Raw genomic sequence first — 22,929 nt, forward strand, 5'->3', positions numbered from 1 at the left:
TATCTGAGGTTACTGATATTTCTCCCTGCAGTCATGATTCCAGGTTGTGCTTCATCCAGTCTGGCATTTCACGTGATATATTCTGCATATAGGTTAAATAAGCAAGGTGACAATATACAGCCTTGACATACTCCTTTCCCAATTTGAACTAATCTGTTGTTCCATGTCCAGTTCTAACTGTTGCTTCTTGACCTGCATAGTCCTGTAAAGCAAATAGTCCAAGTCTGGTTCTAACTGTTGCTTCTTGACATGCAAGTCAGATAAAGCAAAAGAGAGGAAACCCTTTTATAGAGGTGTAGGGGACATTGTGGGGAGCTGTTATAAACAGAGTCCTTTGGAGGAAACTGGGAGTTCAAAGTGTAGTGATTTTTCATTGGCTGAACTGTAATGATCCCTCATTGTCTGGGCTGCTGCCAGGCAAAGAGAATGTCTTCCTCCTCCTTGTGGCAGTAAGGCAATGTCACTTCCATCTGGATATCCAAAGTAGTCTCTTCTGTTAGGATCTGTACTTATGAGTGAGGTATGCATAAGGGCTCCACTTCTGGCCTCCTGACTCCCGTCTTAGTGAGTTACCCTTGGTTAATTTTTGCAAGAGAGAGTTTCAAAAATGAAGAGAGAATTGAAGTCTACTTTTGATTCTGTTCTATTAAGCAGCCTTTTTGGGAAAAAAAAATACAGTTTTATTAAAGATGGTGAAGAAGACCTAGATAAACAGAGATATAGTATTTCCACTGATATAGTATGTCTACTAGAGTTTACTCTTTTGAGGACATCAGTTCTCAAATAGATGAAAATTCCAACACATTTTTCGTGGAGCTGGACAAACTGGATTTTAGGTTCATGTGGATGAACAAAAGGGCAGAACACCAAAGGTGATCCTGCTGGTCTTGGAGGGTCTCTGGGGAGGTGGGAGGCCGCTGTGGCTCACTGTGGGGACAAGAACACTGGTGGCGGAGGTACTTACCAGGGAGCTCTCCTGGAGGCCAGCCACCACCCCACCACCAAGACCCAGCCCCACCCAACAGCCTGTAGGCTCCAGTGCTGAGACGCCTCAGCTTAAATACAATCATTAACACTCTTTCTAAACTTTTGTATACTCGTCAACCTGAAATGTCAACAACTATGATTTTTGCGTTAAAGTCCTGCACTGTTCTTGTATTTCTGTCCGTTTCTCCTTCCGCTCCTTACCACTGTGTTGCATCAGTTTTCACACCATGTTACTTAGAGCAGAAGTGCTCATGCCAGTTATAGCTCATCAAGGTTCATATTATTCAGTGTCCTTTCTGATGTCTGATAACATTTTAATAGTATTTCTTTAACAAGAGTTAAAAGGTAATTTTCAGGGAGAAGTAAGATATGACTCTAAAATAGATATGAAAGCCAGCACATGTTTAGAATTTTCCCCTGTTCATTGAACAGTAAGTAAATCAGTCAGATGTTATAACCAATTCAAGGAAAAATCAAAAGAGCAAATGTATGTGGAGTAAGGGAATTGAATTGCAAATAGAGGCAGAACCCGTTTCTCTAAAGGGAGGAGGGGGAGCCCATGAAAAATCCAAGGGACAAGGCATAGTCTGCATGTCCGGCAGCTTCCAGAGTTGTAAAGTAGCTCAGGCACCATGAGAGGCAAGACCCTGATAGCTCCTCAGGATGTGCAGTAGGCAATGCAGTTTCCATAGGGTTTTTTTTTTTTCCCCTTTAGTTTCTTAGCTTTTGACAAAATTCATCTGAAAGATTATTCTTGATCACGAAAAAAAGGCTGGTCTCATTTGGCCTGATTGTTTCCGTATGTGCAGTCAGAGTGTTAATCCATCATGTTGGTCCTCTTGAGTTTGCTTTGCTGGAAGTTCTCGTCAGGATTTCAGGTTGGACTTTTGAAAGCGTCTTATTTGTTGTCCTGAGTCCAGGAAGCCAAGAACCCACTGTGTTTCACCTACTGGATTATTTCAAGCAAATTCCTGTTTTGTTGAGGTTTCCAGAATGTCCTGAGGTTCCTGGACCTGCCAGGAGATGAACTTCTTTTTTTTTTTTTTTAATTTATTTTAGTTGGGGGCTAATTACTTTAGTTGAACTTCTTTATCCCCTTATGAGGCTGGCACCTGGCAGTTTTCCTGGGAGGGCCTTGTGAGCCTCAATCCCTGAACTGCAGATCCTTACACATGCTGGGTCCTGGTGATTGAATGAGTATCATTCTCCCCTTTGGCCACCCAGGCAAGGCCTTGGCTGCGCAATCCATGTTGCCAGTCAAATCCTGGTAGAAATAAGGACAGATTCCATTTGAACCTATGCAAATTATTATATTGCCAAGGAAGGAAGAATACTCAACAAGAGTTTCCAAGTTCTGGAGGACTGAGAACAAGATACCACTTAGAAATGTTTCATTTCAGTTTACAAAACCAGAGGCCACTAAATTTGTATGGACTACAGACAGCTTAAGGGTTTCCCAGATGGCTCAGTGGTAAAGAATCCACCTGCCAGTTCAGGAGATACAGGATACGCGAGTTCAATCCCTGGGTCAGGAAGATCCCCTGGAAAAGGAAATGGCAACCCATTCCAGTATTCTTGCCTGGGAAATCCCATGGACAGAGGAGCCTGGCGGGCTACAGTCCATGGGGTTGCAAAGAGTCAGACATGACTTAACGACTAAAACCACCACCACAGACAGCTTAAGGGGAAAGAGAAAGGGTTCCTTGTGTTTCTAGAAAGAGCATTAAAGTCACATGTACAGTGTTCCCAGCAGCAGCTGCATTGTCCCTCATCAGTTCCTTCCGTCCTAGGTGATTAATCCTTATTCCACTCCATCTTAGTTCTGAAATCTCAACAATCCATCTGCTTCTTTACAAGAGTTCTGGAAATCCTGAGTCAGGCCACTGGATGGCCTCATGGTGGTCTAAGCAATGCCATGACACAGTGTTTTCCCACTGTGCTAGCCTGATTCTCTTTTTTCTTCTTTTTCTCTCTTTTTTTTTTTTCCTTTTAATTAAAGTAAAATAAACTCTTTGTAGTTGTTCACTGAAGAGAAAATGCACAATCTAAAAGTGGAGAATTAGGTTTTATTTGAGAATATTCCTGAGGACTATAGTCCACTGTTGCTGAAGCTGAAGCTTCAATACTTTGGCTACCTGATGCAAAAAGCCAGCTCACTGGAAAAGACCCTGATGCTGGGAAAGATTGAAAGCCGGAAGAGAGGAGGATGACAGAGGATGAGATGGTTCAATGGCATCACCGATGCAATGGACATGAACTTGAGCAAACTCCAGGAGATGGTGAGGGACAAGGAAGCCTGATGTGCTACAGTCCATAGGATTGCAAAGAGTCGGACACAACTTGGCAGGTGAACAACAACAGTCCTGGAAGGCAGCCTATCTGATGGCTCTGAGAGACTATTCCAGAGAGGTCAAGGAGGAGAACCGGATATGAAGGAGTTTTTGCTAAAACAGTATATATGTAGCCAAACATCGAAAATTACTACTAATCACAAAAAAACAGACATCTCGAGGATTTTAGTGCCTTTTTATATATGGGAAGATGCAAGAGTCTGGGCCCATTGAAACCATTCCTCTGATATGCATCTTAACTATCTAGGGCCAACATCCTGTTTTTGTCCATTCTGAATCCCATTAGGGTGCACAGTTGGGACAGCTGCAGCGGCTGATTGCTTGGTGGCAGGCAGTATTCTCTGTTTATTGAAATGGCAGAGCACATTTTGTTTTTTTCCACATGGATGACAAAGACATAATATGGCCATGGTTAACTTATACTACTGATAATTTTCAAAAGTGAAAGATGTGGTGGGAGTTCATAACAAGAAAAGTGGCACTGAGAAGTTATATTTGGTTGTTTCTGTGCTGTGCAAAACAAGTGCCATGTGAAAAAAGTTTTAGATAAAGTTAATCTAAGATGTTTATGCCTGTTTTTAAAGAAGACTGTGAACACTATATCTGATTTCTAAAAATCAATGAACATGATTTTTATACAGGAAAAATTCCTGCGATATAACACAAAATAATCCGGAAACATAATGTACCATGAATATACCAAGACTATCAAGCAGAGAGTCAGGAGTTGTGGGGCAGGTCCTGACCATCTGCATATTAACTATGAGATGTGAGGGCCCAGCTGCAAACTCCCGGCCTCCAAAACGCTGGATTCAAGTTAAAGAAGAAGGTTGTGACCAAGTAAATATTTAAAACAGTGACTGAGTCTACCAACTTTTAAGCTCTGTGCCCCTGTTCCCTCATGGCACTGGGCAGACACTTTAGGACTCTGATGAAGAAAAACCTGACAGGCACTCAGGACCCTAACAGATCTCTGGGAAGTTCCTCAACACATGATACGAACAACATTTTACCAACAAATATAAAATGGGATTGGCTGAACATTTCTTCGGACTCAACAACTCTTCTCATGAAACTCATGGATAATAATACCTCAAATAAACCTATTTCTAACACTTCTCTTATAAGAACAAATCTTTGTGATTTTTCCAAGGCACAAAGATAATCTTAGGTGAAAAGAGTATCCTGGAAGTTTTATCTCATTTTTACCCATAGGATTCAGTTTGAAAAGGAAAATTATCAAAGGCTGTCAGGAGATTTGAACACTAAAATAGGATCAGGGATGCCTGGTAAACAACAGTATTTGTCTACTCAGGTGAAAGTGACAATAAACATTTAAAAATAAACACAGAAGTTAATGTCATTGTAAAGAACTTTAGCTCTCCCATAAGGGAGGTAGCTTTGTTTATTTGTTTTTAATAATGAAACGTAATAAAGTCAACATAAAGCAAAGAAAATTATTCTGGTCTTCTAGACATTTCATGTAAATGGAAGCATGCATCATGTGACCTTTTATGTCTGGCTTCTTTCACTGAACATAATGTTTTTGAGGTTTGATCACATTGTAGTGTGTGTCAGTGCTGCATTCCTTTTTATGGCTGAATAATATTCCCTTGTCTATGTTCATCCATTCATTAGTAATAGACATTTGGGTTTGTTTTTTTTTCCTGTCTTTTGGTTATTGTGAATAATACTGCTATGAAAATTCTTTTACAAGTTTTTGTTTAAACTTGTTCTCAGTTCTTTGGATATATACCCAGAAATGGAATTGCTGCAATGACATGGTAATTCAATGTTTAACTCATTGAGGAGCCACCAAACTGTTTTTGACTGTAGCTGCATTTTGCTTTCCCACCAGTAATGTATGAGGTTCTGATTTTCCACATCCTCAACAACACTTACTTCCTGTCTTTTTGTTTTTGGTTTTTTCGGCTGTACCTGTGGCATATGGAACTTCCCTGACCAGGGATTGATCCCGTGCCCTCTACAGTGGAAGTACAGATTCTTAACCACTGGACCACCAGAGAAGGTCCTCTGTCTTTTTTGTTTTAGACATCCTAGTAAGTGCAAAGTAGTATCTCACTGTGATTTTGATTTTGCATGTCCTTAATGACTAATGATGTTGAGCATCTTTTCATTGGCTTGTTACCCATTTCTGTAACTTCAGAATTGATAGCCTTTAAACTTACGTATTATAAACTAAGGAAAGTATATTCATTTCCAAATTTTGTTCTTCATACGTCTTTTTATCACCTGGAAAAAACATACATTACTTTAGGCCTTATCTCAGAAGGACCATGGTGGCAAAACTAATTTCATAATTACTCAGATGTTAATAACACGCAATGTGTCCATCGTCGTTATCTTTAAATGAATGGAAAAATAAGCTTTTGAAAAATTTCTCTGCTTCAGTTTCCAACATTGTAAATAACAATAGTTATTAACCAAAAACGGTAAAACAGCCAGTAATTTTACCCACCAAATGAATTTATTCAGGAGCAGCAAAGAATTGCAGTTTGGGACATGCATCTACAATGAACCACGTGCAAGTATGTTGAGGCAAAGGAGGGGAACCTCTTTTATAGAGGAGAAGGGGAAGTTAGGAGGAGCTGTTAAAGACAGAGTCCATTGGAAGAAATTGGAACTTCAAAGCACTGTGGCTTTTATTGGCTGGGCTGTTGCCAGGCAGGGATAAAATCTTCCTCCAGCTACCAGCAGTTTTACTTCCTTCCAGAGAAGCAAGGTGGTCTCTTCTGTTGGGATCTGCACTGATGTGAATGGGACGTGAGTGAGAGCTCCCCTTCTGGCCTCCCAACTCCATTTTAGTGAGGATCTCATGGTTAATTTTCACATAAATCACACACACACACCAAAAAAAAAAAAAACCCTTGGGGTCCTCAATAACCTTGTATTTAACCAAATTAATTCGTTATTCTGAAAAACCGTTATTTCAATGGTAATTTCTCTCTTGTAGTATGTCAGCTTAAAGATAAATTTCTAAGGTTTTCAGGTAACATAACCCAAACTGAGTTAACAAATGAATGTTCATTTGATGCCTAGATCATATCTGATTAAGACAGACTGCTGAAGCATTGATTACAAGAATAATCCTTGAGCATACATATGTAAGCTTTTGCTTCTTATTTTTCTATGCTGCAGAGAGGGTATGTCTTTGGGTCTGTTAATGGATGTGCTCATGTCTGCCACTCTGAGAAGCTGTGTCAAGGATATGTGCCTTTGTGGAATGTTTCTGTGTGTTCTGAAGTCTGCTGAAATGCTGGCCTGTGTTGCGCAGTTCACACATGTCTATTCACACACCCCCAACCCAAATTCTCTTAGAAGAGATTTTGGTTTTAAAGATGCACATGCTGTTCCTCTTGAGTATTTGTTTTCAGCACGGGAGGAACCCAAGTGATATCCACACAAGGGATAAACTCCCTTTCCCTCGTTTCATTTATAGGGAAGCCGCCTCATCACCCCTTCCGCACCCCTGAGGTGCAGGGCTCAGGTGAGGCTCCTGATGTATGCTTGGGACAGTGGCAACCCTGCCTCACAATTCAGGTAACAGTCCTTTATCTAAGAAACTTAATAAACTTTTTACTGATTGCTCAAATACTGCATTTTCATAACAGAAACTTTAGAATATGGTAAACACAATTTTAAAAGCTTCCAGTTTTCAGCACTTCAGCATAGTTAGCAGTAACTTATCAGTGTATTCAGTTCAGTCGCTCAGTTGTGTCTGACTCTTTGCGACCCCATGGACTGCAGCATGCCACGACTCCCTGTCCATCACCAACTCCCGGAGTTTACTGAAACTCATGTCCATCAAGTTGGTGATGCCATCCAACTGACTCATCCTCTGTGGTCCCCTTCTCCTCCCGCCTTCAGTCTTTCCCAGCATCAGGGTCTTTTCAAATGAGTCAATTCGCATCAGGTGGCCAAAGTATTGGAGTTTCAGCTTCAGCATCAGTCCTTCCAATGAATATTCAGGGATGATTTCCTTTAGGATGGACTAGTTGGATCTCCTTGCAGTCCAAGGGACTCTTGAGTCTTCTCCAACACCACAGTTCAAAAGCATCAGTTCTTTGGTGCTCAGCTTTCTTTATAGTCCAGCTCTCACATTCATACATGACTACTGGAAAAGCCCTAGCTTTGACTAGACGGACCTTTGTTGGCAAAGTAATGTCTCTGCTTTTTAATATGCTGTCTAGGTTGTTCATAACTTTTCTTCCAAGGAGCAAACGTCTTTTAATTTCATGGCTGCAGTCATCATCTGCAGTGATTTTGGAGCCTAAAAAAATGAAGTCTGTCACTGTTCCCTCATCTATTTGCCATGAAGTGATGGGACCAGATGCCATGATCTTAGTTTTTCAAAGTTATAAAGTATATCATATATATTTTTTATTATATAGCTTTACCTACCTAGGTATTGTTTTCTAAATCTTTACCAATGTAACAGGTTTAAAATGCATCTTCTAAACATTTCTTATATCCTGAGAGTGTTCAAATTTTAATCTGTTCATCACCCACATGTATTTCTTCTTTTGTGGGTTATTTATGCATGTTTTATGCTGATTTTCTACTTGGGTGTTTTTACTTTTCTTTATATATACTAATCCTTAACTGTTGGATGACTTGTACAGTGTGTAGTTTGTCTTTTCAGTTTATTTAAAATAAATAGCGAGTCAAGTAACAGATAGATGGCCTGTTACACCATGAGATGACATGTGGCTCTTAGTGACAAGCTCCATCCTGGGTAAGAGGCACAGGTGGGTGAGAGTGGGAAGAGGGGCTGGTGAGGAGGAGTGAGGTGGGGATGGTGGCTGGATCATAATGGGTGGGGATTGGGAGGGCGCCGTGCAAGTCAGGATGTCCTAAAGAGTTTGAGGCCTGGGCAGTAGCTAGGGGTGGAGATTTGATAGACAGGCTTAGATCCGAGATGATCCTTTACCATTGCCACGCCTACATTCAGTCTGAGCTTGCGCATCTAGATGTGGAATTTGAGGAAGAAGCCTTCAGCAAAGGGAAGTCTTCAGCAAAGTGCAGGGGTTCTGAGTTACCAGCACAAGGTCAGCCAGGAATGGGTCAGGGGGACAGAGAGGCCTAGGGAGGCAGTGTGCCAGACCAGGAGACACTGGCCTGAGAAACTGAGAAGGGCTGGCTCTGAGAGGGGCCCAGGAAGCACAGTGTTTTCCACCAACAGACCCCTCCACTGACAGAAAGCCTATGGAGGATGTATTTGGGAAGAAGGAAAGAGGATAGAAAGAAGAAATGCAGGATCACTGAGGCCTAGGCACCCTGGGCTGGGCCTCACCTGGGTGGGTCTGCTGGAACCCGATAGGCTTTGTTCCAGACTTCTCTCATGTGTGAGCCTGTGCACACAGACACTCAGAGTCCTTCCCTCTTCGCCATTCGTGGAAAGTGGTATTAAAGCATCGAAGTAGCTGCCTGTCTGAGCTGCTTGAAGCTTTCAAGTCATCTGCATTAATCATTTAAGTCTCTAAATGTGGGTTAGAAGAAATCTCTCCCAAATCATCAAATAAATGTGCCTGCTACCCTCTGTGGTGAAACACATATACTCTTATCTAGACTTCTATTTCTTTCTAGTAAATTAAGTAGTTTATTAAACTTTATCAATCTCTTTCAAACTACAAAGCTATTCATTATATCCAGTGAAATAACTCATCTTAAAATTTCAGAAAGGAAATCTTGAGGTCCTCTTTTTTGGTTCCTCTTTCCTTCCACTAGTGAATGGTGCTGTGTAGGAAGAAACAGGAAGAACATACAGAAAAGAATGCCTATAGTTCAAGAAGAAAAAGACAGATAACCAGTAGAAAAATAAGCAAAGGATAACAATCAGAAGGGGCTTCCCAGGTGGCTCAGGGGTAAAGAATCCACCTGCAAATGCAGGAGACGCAGGAGATGCTGGTTCGATCCCTGGGTTGAGAAGATCCCCTGGAGGAGGAAATGCAACCCACTCCATTATTCTTGCCTGGAGAATCCCATGGACAGAGGAGCCTGGCGGGCTGCAGTCCATGGGGTTGGGTCGCAAAGAGTTGGACATGACTAAGCAGCTGAGCACACACATACGCAACATTCAGAAGCCATTGAAGAAGAAACTCGTTGAGTCAGTCAACAAACATGAGAAGTTGCTCATTATCACTGCCACCCAGACACTGAAAGTTAAAACCGAAAGATACACGTGTATTACTCAGCTCACAATCCAAAACATAAGCTTGAGCAGGAGAAGTGACAGCCGCAGGTGGCCCTCTGCACCAGGCCCTCTGCACAGTCCGGGGCTTTGGTTCTCTTCCCAACTGCTTTTCCACAGGCTTCCCCTCAGAGGGCAGATGTGAATATTCAGGCTGCAGGGGGCCAGAGTGGCCTCAGCTGTGCATTGAAGATGTGCCACAAAGGAGAGCTGCAGGGCCCCTCACCCTGTGCCCAGTGGGGCAGAGGGTGCCCTCCCTGGGCACCACAGGAAGGTTATGTGACTGTCAGGTGCTTGGGAAGGTTCTTGGATCACCATCTCGAGGCCTGTTAAGTTCATACTGGCTGGTGGACACAAGCACGTTCCCCACTTTTGGCTCATCACAGAGCCAACGCCCTAATATCAGAAATGTGGGAAGGTATTTCTTCCTAATACTGAGGGAAAACTCAGTAACACAGCCCATCAAAGCCCCAGAAATACTGAGAACTCAGTAACACAGCCCATCAAAGCCCCACAAACACTGAGAACTCAATAACACAGCCCATCAAAGCCCCACAAACTGAAAACTCAGTAACACACCCCATCAAAGGCCCACAAACACTGAGTTTCTTGTACTTAAATTTCCACAACAGGACCCTAGGAAAGCCAAGAAAGAATGTTTCTCCGAATGCTCGGGAAAGAGCCAAGCCCGCCTGGCACAGACAGTCTGCAGAAAGGATGCTTGGCCAGGCTGCACGGCGGGACCAGGACTGGTACGCAGGACCCAGCAGGGCCAGCTCTTCATGCGGCTCACATCCCCGCTTGGGAAGCACCCAGAACTGTAGCACTTGGTGTCGCAGAGAGTGACCACTGCCTGAGTGTCTTCACCTCAGGGCGTTGGCCCTGATTCCCAGTCCCACCTCCCTCATGATCCTGTTTCTTTGTGGGGGAGGTTGGCTGCACTACATGGCTCGTGGGATCTTAGTTCCCTGACCAGAGATTGAACCTAGGCCCTCGGCAGTGAAAGTAAGGCGTCCTAACCACTGGACCGCCAGGGAATTCCCCATGTTCCGTGTTTGAATGTCCAGAGCTTCTCCTCGGGCCAGGTTCACTGTCTTATCACCCCGGGAGGGGAGGGAGAGAGGGTGGTTTTCAAGGATAATTCTCTTTTCTCTCTTTCACAGAGACCATACAGGATCTCCACTGTGACTTGCAGATCAGCTCCTCAGAAAGAAAATCGGTCCCCAAAGCCACGCCTGGCTCAAGAATTCCAGGAGGAAACTGGCCACCACACCCAAAGGTCCTCGTCACTTGCTAGCAGTTCCCTCCAGGACACATGGAAGTTGTTGGACCTGGGATCCAGCCCTTCTGGCCTCACTTCCCAGGATGACTTACCTCCAGGTAGGCCGCTACTCTGTCAGTCCGGACGCTGGCCACGAGAACAGCAGTCCTGTCCTCTTATTTGGTGCCTGAGTGTCCCCCAGGGAAGGAGTGTGTCTCCCAGGCCCACGTCCAGCTGACCACATTACCACATCTACAAGAGTGGAGACCACGGGTCACAAGGACCCTCACTCCACAAGGGGTGGGTGCAGTGTGGTCAGTCTGTGACTCTGGGGGAGGCAAGCGTTCTGTGTTCTGCTCAGCCTCGGGAGGCCGGGCCAGCCCATGAAGCGTGTGTCCTCGGCCCCCTGGGAAACTCGCTCCCGCTAATGTCACTGTGAGGAAATCAGGAAAATTCATCTGAAAGGCCACCACCCTGGGGGACCTGCGTGAGACTGAGATGTAGCAAGCATAGTGGGTGGAGGGGAGACTATTTGAAGACCAGGGTCAAGGGAGTGAGCTTGGAGCCCCTTGCAGACCAGTACGCAGCTAGCACCCTCATTCTCAGCCTTAATGCATGACTGCCTCCCACTGTGCCCAGTGTGCCAGTGGGCATTTTAGGTTATTTCCAATCTTTTGCCGTTACAAATAACGTTACAGTGAATTAGCTTGTACATGCTATAGTGCATGAACTAAAGTATAAATGTAAATTCCCAGAGAGGGGATTATTCTATCCAAAGGTATGTGCATTTCTGGCTTCCCTGGTGGCTCAGCAGTAAAGAATCCGCCAGCCAATGCGGGAGACACAGGTTCCATCCCTAGGTTGGGAAGATCCCCTGGAGAAGGGAATGACTACCCACTCCAGTATTCTTGCCTGGGAAATCCCATGGACAGAGGAGCATGGCAGGCTGCAGCCCATGGGATCACAAAAGTCAAACACAACTTAGCAACTAAACCACTACCACTACATGTGCCTGTCTAGTTTGGGAAGATATTGTTAGTTGGGTGCCATCAGACAGTAGCAGTTCACATTCACCCAGCAAAGGCTGAGAGGGTGTCCTTCTCCAGACCCTCTCCAGCAGTGTCATCGAACTGCAATCTTTGCCAGTCTGATAGGTATTGTTTTACTTCGTATTTAACCTGTTAGGAGGTTGTGCATCTTTTCACATATTTGAATCACATCTTTTCCTTTTCTTCAGTTCTCTGCTCATTGGTTTCTTGGGTTTATAATCTTTTTCTTATTGATTTGTATGAGCTCATTATATATAATGGAAATTAGACCTTTTCTGAGGCATAAATTGCAAATACTTTCCTACAGTTTTTCATTTGTTCTTTTACTTTGCCTATGGTGGCTTTTTGTCATGCACATTTTTTAAAATGTAGTCTAACTTATGTTCTTGTTTTTAATCCTTTCTGGGTTTTTTGCTGTACCTAGGTCTTTTCCACTCCAAGATGAAAGATTATTCTACCATGATTTCTTCTAACACAGTTATGGTTTCCTTTTTTCATATCTAAATCCATGATCCATTTGGAATTTTATCACACTTGTAGGTTATGAAATAGGAACCAAACTTTATTTTTTAACCCCAGGTGGCAATTCAGATGTCCCCCCACCCCAACCAGTTACTGAGTAACTCACATTTCCCCACTTGTTTGAAGTCCTGCTTTCACTATAATATTAAATGTTTTGTGTGTACTTGAGTCGCTGGGCTCTTGTTCTGTCCCGTGGTTCATTGGTCTCAGTCTGTCCACATGCAGTGCTGTTTGAATTGTTACCACTTCCTGGTCCCTCACAATGTCTGCTGACTTTGACTCTCCAATTATGCTTCTTTCTCAAGAGTTTTCCTGGTACTTCTCATTTATTTATTTTTTATTTTTCCTGTACAGCCTTTAGTCCCAGCCCCAAAACTCTGTTGTGACTCTTCTCAGGATTTGTTAATCTGGGGTCCTGCATCCGGAAGGAGCTGAGTCCTCCTGTTAGTCTGAGCTCTGCTCCCTGGGGCAGCAGTGTCACCCCTGTGATGCCTCCAAGTAGTCTCCTCTAATGCAGACTGGTCTGTTCTCCTCACATCTCCTGTTCAAGCTCATGAATCTGAGAAGCTGCTGCTTCAGTATATCTATTTTTAAAGCCATACTGTCTTTTTTATATATATAATTTTATTTGTTTATTTATTTTAGCCATGTTGGGTCTTCGTTGCTGCACGGGCTTTTCTCTAGTTGCAGCAAGCGGGGACTGTTCTCTAATTGAGGTGCATGGACTTCTTTTTGTGGTTGCTTCTCATTGTACACACACTCTTGTTGCAGAGCACAGGCTCTAGGGAGCACGCACGGGCTTCAGTAGTTGAGCTCCTGGGTTCTAGAGCACAGGCTTGATAGAAGTAGCACAAGGGCTTTGTTGCTCCACGGCCTGCGAGATCTTCCAGGATCAAGTATGGAATGTGTGTCTCCTGCATTGGCAGGCAGATTCTTTACCACTAAGCTATCAGGGAAGCCATTCAGTACATTTTAAATTCAGGAAAGTTTGTGCTGTACTTTTCATTGACTCTGTTGGAAGTTTTTGGTGAATGTTCATTGCCATTTTGCTGGTTTCCTTCCTCCTTTTTTCTCATAGCTCTTTTGTACCTTTATTCCCCCTCATCTTTGAAAGAGGTAATTTTTCCTCTACCAAGTATTTGTAGAAAATGTATGTGGGAAAAGAGACCAGGAACATTGTCCTGTCTAGCAGTTTTCTTGTTGGTGGTTTTGAAGTAAGTTTAGCTCTGACTTACCTTTGCCCATTTTCATGAAGCTCAGCTTCCCTCCCCTCCCACCCAGGCATGCTGACTCCAGTAGTTGCACAAAGGCTCAGTAGTTGTGGCACACAGGCTTAGTTGCCCTGAGGCATGTGAAATCTTCCCAGACCAGGGATTGAACCAGTGTTCCCTGCATTGGCAGGCGGATTCTAACCACTGGACCAACAGGGAAGTCCTAGTTAGTGATTTCTAACATATTTGCATTTTAGTTAGAGGCTAAGATCACCATGGTGTCAGCTCTTCTGAGAGTAGAGTTTTGCTCTAGCTACAGTAACTGACGTGCCTGCTTCTGCCAGTGGCACCTGCTCGTAGAAAGCGTGGTGCCCTTTTGTTATTCCTTTCCCTGGGTCTGAAAGCCTGTTTCTGTTCAGTGTCTCCTACACTTCCATTGCCATGCTCCTGTATCAGCACTGTCCTCCAACAGCTTAGTTTGTGTTTTGTATTTAGCATGCTTTTAAAAGTTTTTATTTCCTCCAGTCTCATCAGCGAGATCACATTTCCATTGCCTTCTGCCTGTTTTTAAGTTACATTCTCTATATTTATTCTTCCTCAGTGACTAAGATTCCACTTATTTTCATTTTAGCCATCCATTTCTTAAGTTTATCAACCTCTGTATTTTTCTAATTTTCTACTGGTATCAATGAAAACATTAGCTGTTGGGCAGGGGGTGATTATCTTTTAAACAAAAGTAAATTTGACTAAGTCCTTTATAATTTATCCTTATTTGCTTTCCAGCTCTCTCATAGTAGCCTCTTAGATATATTTTTCTTCTTCCAAGGTAATTATAAAAGATAATTTTTATATAGGAAACTTTGGGGTCTCTGTGTGAGAGAGTATTTTTATTTGTCTCACATTTACATATTTTAGTTGAGTATAAAACCCCAGGCTTCCATTTCTCATAATGTAGCGGGCTGGGTAGCTGGATTAACACTGTCACTGAGAACAACTAAAACTACTGAATAAGAAGTAAAGACACGCCTATGAGGCATCAGTAAATAGCAGGAAGGTAAAGAAGTCTCACGCAAAGGCTGAGAGGAGCAACCTGAGGCTGCCTTTGACCAGGGACTTCGCCAGCCTGGGTGGGCTTGGTACTGGTGTTGTCACCTCTCTGGCTTCAGAAAACAGGTGATGCTGGTGAAACCCAGGCCCATCTAGGGCAAGAATGTGATGGTGCAACCCGCCCCCCCAAAGCCGGAACTCCGAGGACCAGAGTCTCCACATGCAGGTGGACAGGTGGAGCCCACCGCCACTGGGGCCGGGGCTGTGAGGACTGAGTGACAAAGGGAAGATTGTTACACAGATTAATAATTTGCCACCAAGAGTCAGTCCTCATGGTTTAGTCCCAGTTAACCCCTGGGTGCCTAGAACTTTCATTTCAGGTGATTGTGAGCTGGTGGCATCCCCAAGAACTAGCAATAGCAGGTGGCGGGTCACTTCAGGGGGAATCTCCTTTATCCCAGGCCATAGAAAATTTGCACAGATCAGATTCCTGTGAAAAATAAGATCCCACACATGAGGTGCAGGGCACCAGGAATGAGGCCAGCAGAAGCAGACCTGGGATATCAGGGTATAAGTAACTGTATTTCATAATGAAGTAAAGTACCAGCAATAAAATACATTCAACTAGCAAGGAATTATAAAGAAAGACCAAGCAGACTTTAAAAAAGAACCAAATAGAGGTCTAATAAGTGAAAAATTGTAATTACCGAAATTAAAAACTCAGTGGATGAGCTTAACAGCAGGATATGTACTACAGAATTCATGAAATGATATTATATATGAATAAATTACCCAGAGACACACAGATTGAAAAAAAAGAAATAGAAAAGAAAAACAGGTCAGGAGCCTGGAGACTAGAGTAAGAAGGTCTGACCCATGTTGGTCAGAGCTTTGGCGAGAAAGAGAAGATGGGCACGGGCCACATTTGAAGGGATGGGGCTGAACTAGTATGGAAGGTACTAATTTCAACCCCAGGAAGTCTATCAAATCCCAATCCAAATAATTAAAGGAAACCCACACCCGGATGTGTCCTAAAAAAGCACCAGAGGTGAAGAGATTGTTTTGAAAACTGGCAGAGGGAGTAGACAAGTTACCCTCAAAGAGACTCGCCTGAGGAATACTGGACTTCTCACCAGCCACAGTGGGGAGCCTGAGACAGGGAGACAGTATCTGTCTGAGCTGAGGAAGACAGCTGTCACCCCAGAATCCCACTAAAGAGGGCAAAGCAAAGACTTTTCAGGCAATAAAAGCTGAGCAACTTTGCCCCACACGTCCCTCACTGAAAAAAAAATTCCAGAGTAGGCATCAGCAAACTTTATTGTGAAGGAGGGCCGAATAGTGAATATTTTTGGCTTTGTGACCCAGTGGTCTCTCTTGCAATCTCCACCTGCAGCTCAAAAGCAGTTGCAGACAATATGTAAGTGATGGGCATGGCTGTGTACCAATAAAACTTTATTGACAAACACAGGTGCTAGTAGTGCTGTTTCTCAAGCTGAGTACACAGGTTTTTGTTTAGTTCTTTATTTTTAAAAAATTCTTTAAACAATACATGTATATTATATGTGCTTGATGTAGTTTGGGTATCTTTTATAAAGAAAAGTTTTAAGAGGGAGGGGGTGGTCAACTGGGCAGAGAGGTCAGGGAAGGTCAGGGCAGGAAAGTGTTCCATGTCACTGTGGCAGTCTTAGTGGAATAGTGGAATTGTCATCCATCCTCTTCCTGGCTGAAGAGGCTGGGGAAAAACAGGTGGACTGCTTACTGAAGAGGTCTTGCTCTGAGAAGCAGCAGTTAAAAAGCAACGTTGGGGCTTCCCTGGTGGCTCAGTGGTAAAGAATCCGCCTGCCAATGCAGGAGACAAGGGTTTGATCCCTGATCTGGGAAGATCCCACATGCCACAAAGCATCTAAGCCCATGCGCCATTACTATCAAGCCTGTGCTCCAGGGCCCAGGAGCTGCAACTACTGAGGCCACATGCCTCAACTGCCGAAGTTCCCTCAGCCTAGAGCCTGGGCTCCACATTACAACGAACAGTAACCCCCGCTTGCTGCAACTGGAGAAAAGCCCCTGCAGCAATGAAGACTCAGCACAGCTAAAAATAAATAAATGTAGTTTTAAAAAGGCAACATTGACGGAAACTGTGAAGGTGTGGCCTGCCTATATGCAGGTGGGGAAAATGGGAGAGATACACTGATGCTTGTGGCTGGGGAGGAGGGCAGACTCAGGAGAGAAGTAGGGGGTGTGCTGAGGGGCTTGGATTTGATAGGACAGGCCAGAGGCAGGAAGCTTTACTGAGGAAGCCAGACTGGGAGCTTTACTGAGCACACCTGACAAGCAAGTCGCCACAGCCTCACAGATGCCTGCAGAAGACAAGGAGGACTCATCACTCGCAGCACAGCAGACAGCCAAGGGTCTCCTCAACCCCTGTCCCACGGGCCAGGTCAGGAATCTCAGCTGAGTGGCCCCAAATGGGCGGAACCCGAATCTTTCCTAGTGGGCTACAGGGGCACATGTGCCCTTTGCCCCCAAGGGAGTGGTGCTCTCATCTTCTGAAGCTGTCAGCCATGCAGACACTCAGTGAGAGAGTCCAGAGCCGAAGCCTGCAGTGGCCGGAGGAGAACCATCCCAACAGCAGGTCTGGTGGTGGGAAGAACAGGTCCCCAAGGGTTCCTTTTATTTCCTCCTTTCAGTTCAGTTCAGTCGCTCAGTCGTGTCCGACTCTTTGCGACCCCATGGACTGCAGCACACCAGGCCTCCCTGTCCATCACCAACTCCCAGAGTTGACTCAAACTCATGTCCATTGAGTCGGTGATGCCATCCAACCATCTCATCCTCTGTCATCCCCTTCTCCTTGTGCCCTCAATCTTTCCCAGCATCAGGGTCTTTTCAAATGAGTCAGCTCTTCGCATCAGGTGGCCGAAGTATTGGAGTTTCAGCTTCAGCATCAGTCTTACCAATGAACATCCAGGACTGATCTCCTTTAGAATGGACTGGTTGGATCTCCTTGCAGTCCAAGGGACTCTCAAGAGTCTTCTCCAACACCACAGTTCAAAGCATCAATTCTTCGGCGCTCGGCTTTCTTTATAGTCCAACTCTCACATCCATACATGACTTCTGGAAAAACCATAGCCTTGACTAGACGGATCTGTGTTGGCAAAGTAATGTCTCAGCTTTTTAATACGCTGTCTGGGTTGGTCATAACTTTTCTTCCAAGGAGTAAGCATCTTTTAATTTCATGGCTGCAGTCACCATCTGCAGTGATTTTGGAGCCCCCAAAAATGAAGTCAGCCACTGTTTCCACTATTTCCCCATCTATTTGCCATGAGGTGATGGGACTGGATGCCATGATCTTAGTTTTATGAATGTTGAGCTTTAAGCCAACTTTTTCACTCTTCTCTTTCACTTTCATCAAGAGCCTCTTTAGTTCTTCTTTGCTTTCTGCCATAAGGGTGGTGTTATCTGCATATCTAGGGTTATTGATATTTCTCCCGGCAGTCTTGATTCCAGCTTGTGCTTCATTCAGCCCAGCGTTTCTCATGGTGTACTCTGCATATAAGTTAAATAAGCAGGGTGACAATATACAGCCTTGATGTACTCCTTTTCCTATTTGGAACCAGTCTGTTGTTCCATGTCCAGTTCTAACCATTGCTTCCTGACCTACATACAGATTTCTCAAGAGGCAGGTCCTTCTTTCAAGCACAGGGCAAAGCCACGGACTCTGAGAGGAGGAGGAGGTAGAGGAGGAGGTAGAAAGAGAAGTGCAAAACCATCATCTGACAGGTCCGTCCCTGGTGGCCCAGTGGCTAAGACTCTGAGCTCCCAGTGCCAGGGGCCCAAGTTCCATCCCTGGTTAGGGAGCTAGATCCCACATGCTGCAACTGAGAGTTCGCATGCCACAACTGAAGATCCCGCATGCTGCGACTAAGACCCAGCACAGCCAAATAAATAAAATAATAAATATTAAAAAAAAAAAAAAGAAGAAGGGTCCCATCTGACAAGTGAAGCAGGGACAAACAAGTAAGGGTGGATGGCGCCATCCACCCGGAAGGGCCCCGTGGACAGCAGGGCCTTAATCAGGGCAAAAACAGCCCATTTGTGGCTGGAGGTGAAAGTGATGACCGTGATGGGGTGAGAGGAGCGTCACTGCCAGCGCCGCCCTGGAGCAGTGGAATTGGCCTGGTAGGGAGGCAGGGGTTGTGTGTATTAGTTTAAATGCTTTTGGCTACAAGTTACAGCACAACCTGATGAAAGTGGCATTTAGCATCTTCCCAACCGTTATCTCATCATGGCACCCATAGATAATCACACATGGTCACTGAATGAGGAGGAGAGAGCCAAGGCGGCCAGCATCTTCATAACCTTTCCGACATACAGTGTGCATGTACAGCAGCGAGATGTCAAGGCCAAAGTAAATGGCTCCTCTTCTTCAAAAGCTGACTTCTCTGAGGCTCTTTTCTCCTAATGGTTTCAAGATGGCTGCAGCAGCTCCAAGCATACTTCTCTCTTCCTGCTTCTCTTTCTTTTAGCTGGAAAGGGATATGTTTCCCTAGAGCTCCCAGACTCTCTCTTCCATCTCGCTGGCTGCCCGGGTCATGTGGCCTCTCTTGACCAGTCACTGGGAGACTGTCTTAGACCCTGAGAACCTGCTGCGTGGAACTAAACAGCGTTGGGATTCCTTGGCAAGAAAGCTGAGAAAGGGCTATAGCGGGCTGCAGCTGGGTCTGTGCAGGGGAAGGTGGGGAGACACCTGCCCATGGCGATTGAAGCTGCTACTTCTTTTTCTTTGCAGTAAAAAAGTGGGAATGATTGCTGCCTAGGCTTTTGGTTCACCCTGTGAAAGATTTGGTTTGGTTTGGAAGAAAGATTGAAATTAATGCAGTTTAGCTGTTTTAGGCTCCCACAAAGCTTCTTTATGCTCTCCTTGTATCTTGAATGTTTGAGCATGCATAACTTAACTACCTGTGATATGTCTACTTTGTATAAGACTATTTTTTAAAACCTTATTGGTGACTCAAATGATAACCACAATTTTGGTTAAGACATAAGCATGTTAGCATTTATGATAAAGGATAGTGTGGGTATTGGTCCACAGCCAAGCAGTCTGGAAGCTCCATTCTGGAAAGCGGAATGTCTTGCCCTCTGCTTTTTTTTTTTTTTTTTTTTAACATTTTCAGCACATTGTGAATAGCAGACTGTGAGACCTAGCAGTCATGAACAGAGTTAAAGGTGATAATGAAATAGTTTGCCAAGTTGTGGCATCTGCATTAATAACATGAAGAACTATATGGTATTTCTCAGGACGGAGGGAGGTTTTCGTGCTGAAAAGCCACACTGCTCTTGGTTTTGAGCTGAGAGACCAGAGCTGACCCTCCCACCTCTGCCCTGCCCCTACCTGGCCCACCTGTCCCCGCCACCCCCTCAACCCCCACCTTTGCCCCGCCCCTGCCCCACTCTTCATCCCGCCACAAGCACACAGAGCTGCCGCTTTGCAGCCCTGACCAAGTCCTGCTGCAGCCTGGTCTCAAAGCAGGGCTGCAGCCTGACACCCCAGGCCCTGCCACACCCCAGACCCCAGGGCCACTATAGCCCCCTCCTCCATCCTCCTGGATCTTTGATCCGATGGGTGTGGTCTCCATGCCTAGCTTTCTCTCACCCTAATTTTTGCTGTGTCTGGACAGTCCCCTGTCCTAGCCTTCCCCACCCCTTCTTCCCTCACTTCACTCCCTCCTCTCTTCCTCCCACCCCCCACCGTTTCCTGCCCACTGTGGCTCTGGGACTCTGACCCCATCTCCCCTCCTCCCCAGACACAAGCAGCCCAGCTCCCTGCTGCACCTGAGGACACCCCCCCCAACCCCTCCCCACCTTGTACAGGCATGCAGACCCTTGTGCACATGGGTGGGCACCCTCCACCTTCCTCTCCCTAGCAACCACCTCTTCTCTGGAGCCCTCCCTCACCTCCTCCTCCAAAGTTCACCCCCTGCTTGTCTCTTGTCTTCTTCCCACTTAATGCTAGTCTCCAGATCACTTGCTGTTTTTTCTCATTTATCTTGACTCTGTCCTCCCTGCTGGAAGAATGTGGAGGTGGGGGCAGCTTCCTTGATCCTTGTCCCCTGGCCAGCACAGACAGGTAGGTACACAATAGGTGCTCAGTCAGGATGTGGAGAGAGATAACTGCAAAGAATGGGAGTCCAGCAAGGCCTTGTGTCCACAGCACAAGGATCTAGAGGCTCAGGAAATGTGTATGATTAGGAAACCACCATGCATTGTCTAAGAAGTATCAGATTTGAAAGACAGACTCTTCCTGGATGGAGTATTAAATATTATAAAGACAGCTGTTTTCTCCTAATTGAAGCAAACAGTGTAATTCAATGAAATAGGGACAGAATTTCTCTTGAAGCTAAAGAAGTGGGTTTTCAAGTTTGGGAGCAATAAAATGCATGGGGAAGAAGGAGTAGGGAGACCCAGCTTGATGATAGCTGGGGGGCAGGCACAGAGCAGAGGCCCTTCCTTCCAGAGTACAAATCAGAGCCCCAGACACAGCAGGGTGGGGACACAGCATGCTTCTGTCCTTATTGCCTGCATCCAGACCATGCACTAAAATGCAGCCCAGGCACAGCTAAATGCCTTAAATCAAACCTAAAAATACACCAAATTAGAACTATTTACAAATGACTATATCATTTGTAAAGGTTGTATCATCTTAGATGTAACTTAAAAATCACAGATTTCTAAGATTTTTTTTTTTAACCTCAAAAATAACCCAACTAGAAAGATATTTTTAAGCAACATGACAAAGGTCAGCCATGTATAAATAACTCATTCAGGTTGACCAGATAGATGCACAGTGGCAAAAACATTCAGCCAAGGCAGTACCAGAAAATACGCGTGTCTGCCAGCAAAGCAGCCCTTGGAGAGCTGACCCCGGGCCTGGAGGGGGAGGCCCAGCTGCCTGGCCTTCTTGGAAGGCATTTATTGGTGACTCTGTCCCAGGGGTTGTTGGAGTCATTGGCCTCCCTAGTGTCCATGGTGTGTGTGCAGGCAGCCCAGCTCAGCACGACACCGTGGCATGTCCACTGAAGCAAAGGGGCTCCAGACCTCCTCCAGCATGAGTGACACTCTGTTTGGCTAAGAATAAACCAAAAGAGCATAGAGGGTTTTCAGTGGAAATCAGTCCTCTCCATCACCCTTCCCCTGCCCACCTGGCCTTCTGTCTGGTTCCCTTGCTCTTCTCCAGACATGCTCTGTACTCTGTGGCTATGGGAGCTTATATTTAAATGTGTATGTGGATATCCTCTTACTGCTATTTAAGTTTCTGTCTGTAGTGTCTCACCATCTTGGTTGACACCAAGCTCACAGATCTTTTCGGTAAGTAGTTCAGGGGTCCTGTGTGTGAGTACTTCCTTTTACCTGTCTGACATTCACGGACACTTGGGTCGCTTCTAGTTTTCACTACTGCCATGAGTCTGCTGGTGTGGGTGGTTGCTTATGGGAATGTGTAGTCAGCTCATTGTCTAGGAGTGAAATCTCTGGGTCAAAGATGTGAGTGGTCTGAGCTCTGGGAGGTATTACCAAATCACCCTCAGAGAGTTGGTGCAATTCGTGTTCGTGGCCACAGGATGTAAATCACCTTTCCTCACTCCTGTATTGCTGGATTTTTATCAAGCTGGGTTGTTTTTTTTTTTTTTTTTGCCAGCCTAATAGGTAAAAAAAATGGTATTTCAGTATGGGTTTTAGTTTGTAGTTTTTAAATTATGGGTAAGATTGGCCATTTTATGTGTGGTTTGTGTGTTGTTCAGGTTTGTACCCTTTTTTAAGGTGACAATGAAAGGTGGCAACAGAAGAAAATGCATATTCATTGTGGTCTCGAAGTCAGAACACCAAGGGTAGCAAAGTGCTCTAGAAGAGGCTGTGGCCCCTGCTCTGGGGAGGGGACTGGATGCAGGATGGGAGGAGGAGCTGGACATGATTTTTACAAATAAATGCAGTCGGAATGGTTTTTTTAAAAAAGAGAGGAGTCCAGCTAGAAGCTAATGTTTGTTGAGTGCCTGCCAAGTGCCCCCCTGTGCTAAGGCAGCCACTCCCACCATAAACCCATGGCATCCAGTGACTGGGTCCCCTTTCCAAAGGAGGACTCTGAGGCCTCAGGCAGTGAGTCACTGCCCAGGCCAGAGTTCTCAAGTCCAAACCCTCTTCCAACCCTCTGGAATTCCAGAGCAGAGAGGCCTGACTTCATCCTCAGGCAGATGGTCCAGATGGGCGAAGGTTGTCCCTGGGGTCACACAGATAATGGGCA

At 45.0% G+C, this 22,929-nt stretch overlaps 1 protein-coding gene across 11 annotated transcripts in view; it reads left to right on the forward strand.

Moving 5' to 3' along the window:
• CCDC57 (coiled-coil domain containing 57) overlaps window positions 1-22,929 on the forward strand; it is a 109,892-nt gene that overhangs the window by 68,641 nt on the left and 18,322 nt on the right. For 8 of the 11 annotated variants that reach the window (XM_081576962.1, XM_081576961.1, XM_081576967.1 and 5 more), the window contains 3 exons: window positions 6,799-6,899; window positions 10,182-10,301; window positions 10,713-10,929. In XM_081576962.1, the coding sequence (XP_081433088.1) occupies window positions 6,799-6,899; window positions 10,182-10,301; window positions 10,713-10,929 (438 nt within the window). The remainder of the gene's footprint in view (window positions 1-6,798; window positions 6,900-10,181; window positions 10,302-10,712; window positions 10,930-22,929) is intronic. The other 3 variants (XR_014078861.1, XR_014078862.1, XR_014078863.1) reach the window with 1 other exon arrangement.

This window comes from Giraffa tippelskirchi, chromosome 3 (assembly GCF_054371585.1).
Source record: "Giraffa tippelskirchi isolate mGirTip1 chromosome 3, T2T-mGirTip1v1.2.pri, whole genome shotgun sequence".
In the NCBI taxonomy this organism is placed as follows: Eukaryota; Metazoa; Chordata; class Mammalia; order Artiodactyla; family Giraffidae; genus Giraffa; species Giraffa tippelskirchi.